The following is a 3,508-nucleotide window of genomic DNA, read 5'->3' on the forward strand; positions in this document are numbered from 1 at the left end:
TCTCTTGTAGAATTTTACCAGGGCCTCCAGGGGGCGCACTTGGCTGGACTATTGTCTTTGTCCTGGACACACTTGACAGGAGAGCTCGATGGGCACTGGTGCCTCTCACTTCTGCAGTCATCACTGGGTTGTTGTTGGTTCTGGAACTGGGTCAGCAACTTCCCATGGGACTGTGATCTCCCAAAGTCCTCGGACAGGAAGTAAACAACGTCTTCAGCACACCTGGAGAAGCCCTGACTGGCAGCATCGAAGGAGGGTGTAGTTTTCACTGCATGAAGATGCCGTCTCAGGAGGAATACAGTCATCTCCAGGATGTCGGCTTTCTCCAGCTTGGAGTTGGAATGTTGGTTGAGGAGCTTTGGACCCAGGAGAGCCTTGAGTTGCTCGATGCTGTTAGTGGTGCGATCTCTGCACAGTTTTTCCACAATGGGTTTTCTCAGCTAAAAATAAGAAAAAAGATATCATTAATACATATGTTCATTATGTATTTCAAAGACAAACCAACAAAGAAAACAAATGTCAAAGTTGAAAGAGGCAAGTTACAATATCTACCTTGTAGTTCAGACCCAGGTGTTCCATTGGGTAATCTGCTGTTGAAGTGATTGTAGGTGCCATTGCTGTAGCTGCAGTAGATCTCTCTGTGTAGAGTGAATCTGATCAGCACTGGCTTCGTGTCCTCTATTTATACTCCCAGATCTCCATATGAATGTGTGGGTCTTGGGCTGGTTGGAGTTTCTCACAGTCAGCAGCCAATGGCTGAGCTGCAGAGGACAATGAGGAGTGTGGAGCTGCCACATGCTGGATTCTCCCATTGCTGGGGCACAATGGTCAAACCTCAGGGGAACAGGTGCTGGGTTGGGGGTGATGGAGAGAGACCCACTGTGTGGATGTGGGAAAGGACTGACCCTGTGAGGAGAGTTAATCTGCTGCCTGATGTTGGGGTCAATGATTCTGACAGGACACACGTTACTCACCACTGTACACACGTGTTAAATGTTTGAAGTGTGTATATTCCATTGGAGCCAAATCATCACTGTAGAATACATTTCAGATATTAGTCATCTAAATTATGTACAACTAATCCTCTGATTTCAGATAGATCAGAGTTTTTTGTTAAATTAATATGCTAGTTTGAAATGTTTTGTACAAAGTTTAAAATCTGAACTCTTTACAATGACTTGAGACTTTGGACCGTCATACATTTTTTTAAACCCACTTTATTTCAACATTCAGCTTTTTTTGCTTCCTCATTGGGTGAGCTCTATATTGGTAGGCTGTGTACAAAAATATGCTTAGTTAACTGTCATAAATAAGGTGAGAATACTTGTCATTGTAAAAACTAAATCTATATTGTTCATTTTTTACAGTTAAATGCCATTTTTGTAGAATAAAAAAAAAAATATCCTCTCATTTTGTTTTACTAAACATTTTGTTTAGTAATTTGGACGAGTAAAATACCCAGTCGACTATGCTATATCTACTGTAACAACATTATTAGCAAATACTTATTAACATCTATATATTGGCTGTTATATTTCTACTTTGTCAATATGCCTGACGAAGATCCAGGGTGATCGAAATGTTGCTATGTTTTTCAAGTAATAAAGTTTATATTTTTGGAGCAATTGCAGTGTGCAGACCACACTTCTACTTTGTCAATATATAACATGAAAAAATTGCAACGCGTGCCTTTTCCCTTGTGTGTCTTTGTGGAATTTCCCAGTGGGATGGTGGGTGCTAGTGACCCAGCTACTGAGACTCTCCTCTCCAGAGCTTCCCCACACTCTGTCCATTCATACAGCTCTGGATGAACAATAGAAGTGTGCCTTGTTAATTCCAACCCATCTGTAGGGGATCTGTGTCTAATGGTGCCCTCAGGCTGCAATGCTGACATTTTTCTTAAATGATGGTTAGAGAATTAAACACACTGAAATGTCTCACATTAAGATTTTGTTTGTCACAGGGTTTTAGCTCAAATACAGTAAAGTAAAATGTCAATTTGCTGTAGTCGTCCAACCCAGCTGTCACATGACTATGATATATGTCTTTTGTTAGTCATCTACTTCTCTGAGAGAGAGTCCTCCCTGGTTTCCCACACTCTCTCCATTAATCGCTCCTCAATAGAAGAATGAGAGCTGTGTGTGTCATTACTCAACACATATGGATGCTCAGCCAGCCAGCTGCTGATCCATTCACTTACTACAGTAATGTACCAGTCAACTGGCTGAGATGACTTTTGAGTATTTTAAGTTGCCTTTTTTGTTGGGTTAGGTGATGGAGAAAGATCCACAGACCCACTGTCTAGATGTTGGAAAGGACTGACTCTATATGAGGGGAATTAATCTGCTGCCTGATGTTGGGGCCAATGATGTTGACAGGGCAAACTGGTTCACACACACTATCAGATTGTGTGTACACTGTTGATCTTTATGAACTGCGAATGACTAGTGCTGAATTTCATGTCACATGTAAATGACAAGGTGATGTCATCAGAGTAGTACTCTTAACTGATCTGTTAATAGTGTAATGATATTACAAAGGCAAATGTTGCAAAAATATGGATTTCAAGCCCTGTTACATCAGTTTCAGGATACTCAGTCCTGAAATAACCTGTAAGGGAATGTTGAATGGAATGACACCCACAAAGTCACTTGGGTTGAGTTGCATATTTTATTGCAATTTTCTGGCATATAAAATGTATGCCATGAGGAAATAATGCATTCAAACAAATATGAACATATATCTTTGTCAACAAAGCAATCAATTCCACTGTTTTGTCTCCATTGGGATGAAGAGGTGAAATAGAAATCAGTCTTTGTAAAAGACATTGGTAACATCATATCAAAAACACCAAACAGGTATCATGTAAAACACTCCTTCAAAAGGAAGGTAACATTACGTTTTCTTAAATATTAAGAAAGTCAAGTATGTCTCATTTTTATGAGATCTTCATATAATCCAATTCCTCAACAAAGGACATTTATAGGATATAAACTTTAAAACAAGCGTTGAAAGTAAGAAATTGTAATATTTCACAGAAATATTAACTGACTTAAGGTAAGCCATATTAATCATGTAAAAACATAAAAATAATGTCAGCATTGCTGACATACATTTTTAAACCATCCTCTCAAAAGACATGTTGTCATAATTTGCAGACTTTCCTTTTCTTTAAAAAAGAATCATATGACATGAAGCCATCACATTTGTAATTGAAATATTAATTGATCTTATCAAGATCTAATAATGGAGATCCATTATAATAATATAAAGACTTCCAACTGAAGCCAATAACATATTTGTTAAAAAATGTTCATGTGTCTTCACAGAAGACAAATCCATTGCAAACAATTGCAAAACTAATTTTCTTGCAACGGAACAGAATTTATTCTTTGGAATAAAGAAGATAATTTCCCTGCATTTGCAGAGTTGAACAAAATGAAATGTCCTTATTAATTAATTTCTGACCAATTTGATCATGTAATTGAGAAGTCTCTTCTGTGTTTCA

General features: G+C 38.2%; 1 protein-coding gene across 1 annotated transcript; it reads right to left on the reverse strand.

Moving 5' to 3' along the window:
• LOC143104263 (transcription factor HES-5-like) lies at nt 1–621 on the reverse strand. The gene is made up of 2 exons (XM_076268247.1): nt 553–621; nt 1–440 (listed from the first exon to the last, which is right to left on the reverse strand). The coding sequence occupies exons 1-2, from the start codon at nt 613–615 to the stop codon at nt 15–17; spliced, it is 489 nt and encodes a 162-aa protein (XP_076124362.1). The 5' UTR covers nt 616–621; the 3' UTR covers nt 1–14.
• Nucleotides 622–3,508: the final 2,887 nt, after the last annotated feature.

Source organism: Alosa pseudoharengus, unplaced genomic scaffold (genome assembly GCF_046254945.1).
Source record: "Alosa pseudoharengus isolate Yale_2024_CS ecotype anadromous, Long Island Sound unplaced genomic scaffold, YU_APseudo_1.1 YU_APseudo_1.1_scf_5, whole genome shotgun sequence".
NCBI lineage: Eukaryota > Metazoa > Chordata > Actinopteri > Clupeiformes > Clupeidae > Alosa > Alosa pseudoharengus.

Bases quoted from the DNA above. Each gene is read 5' to 3' on its own strand.
- LOC143104263 (XM_076268247.1), bottom strand. From the start codon at position 615: ATGGCACCTACAATCACTTCAACAGCAGATTACCCAATGGAACACCTG. The intron at 441-552 runs GTAGATATTGTA...TCTTATTTTTAG, and splicing joins ACCTGGGTCTGAACTACAAG to CTGAGAAAACCCATTGTGGA.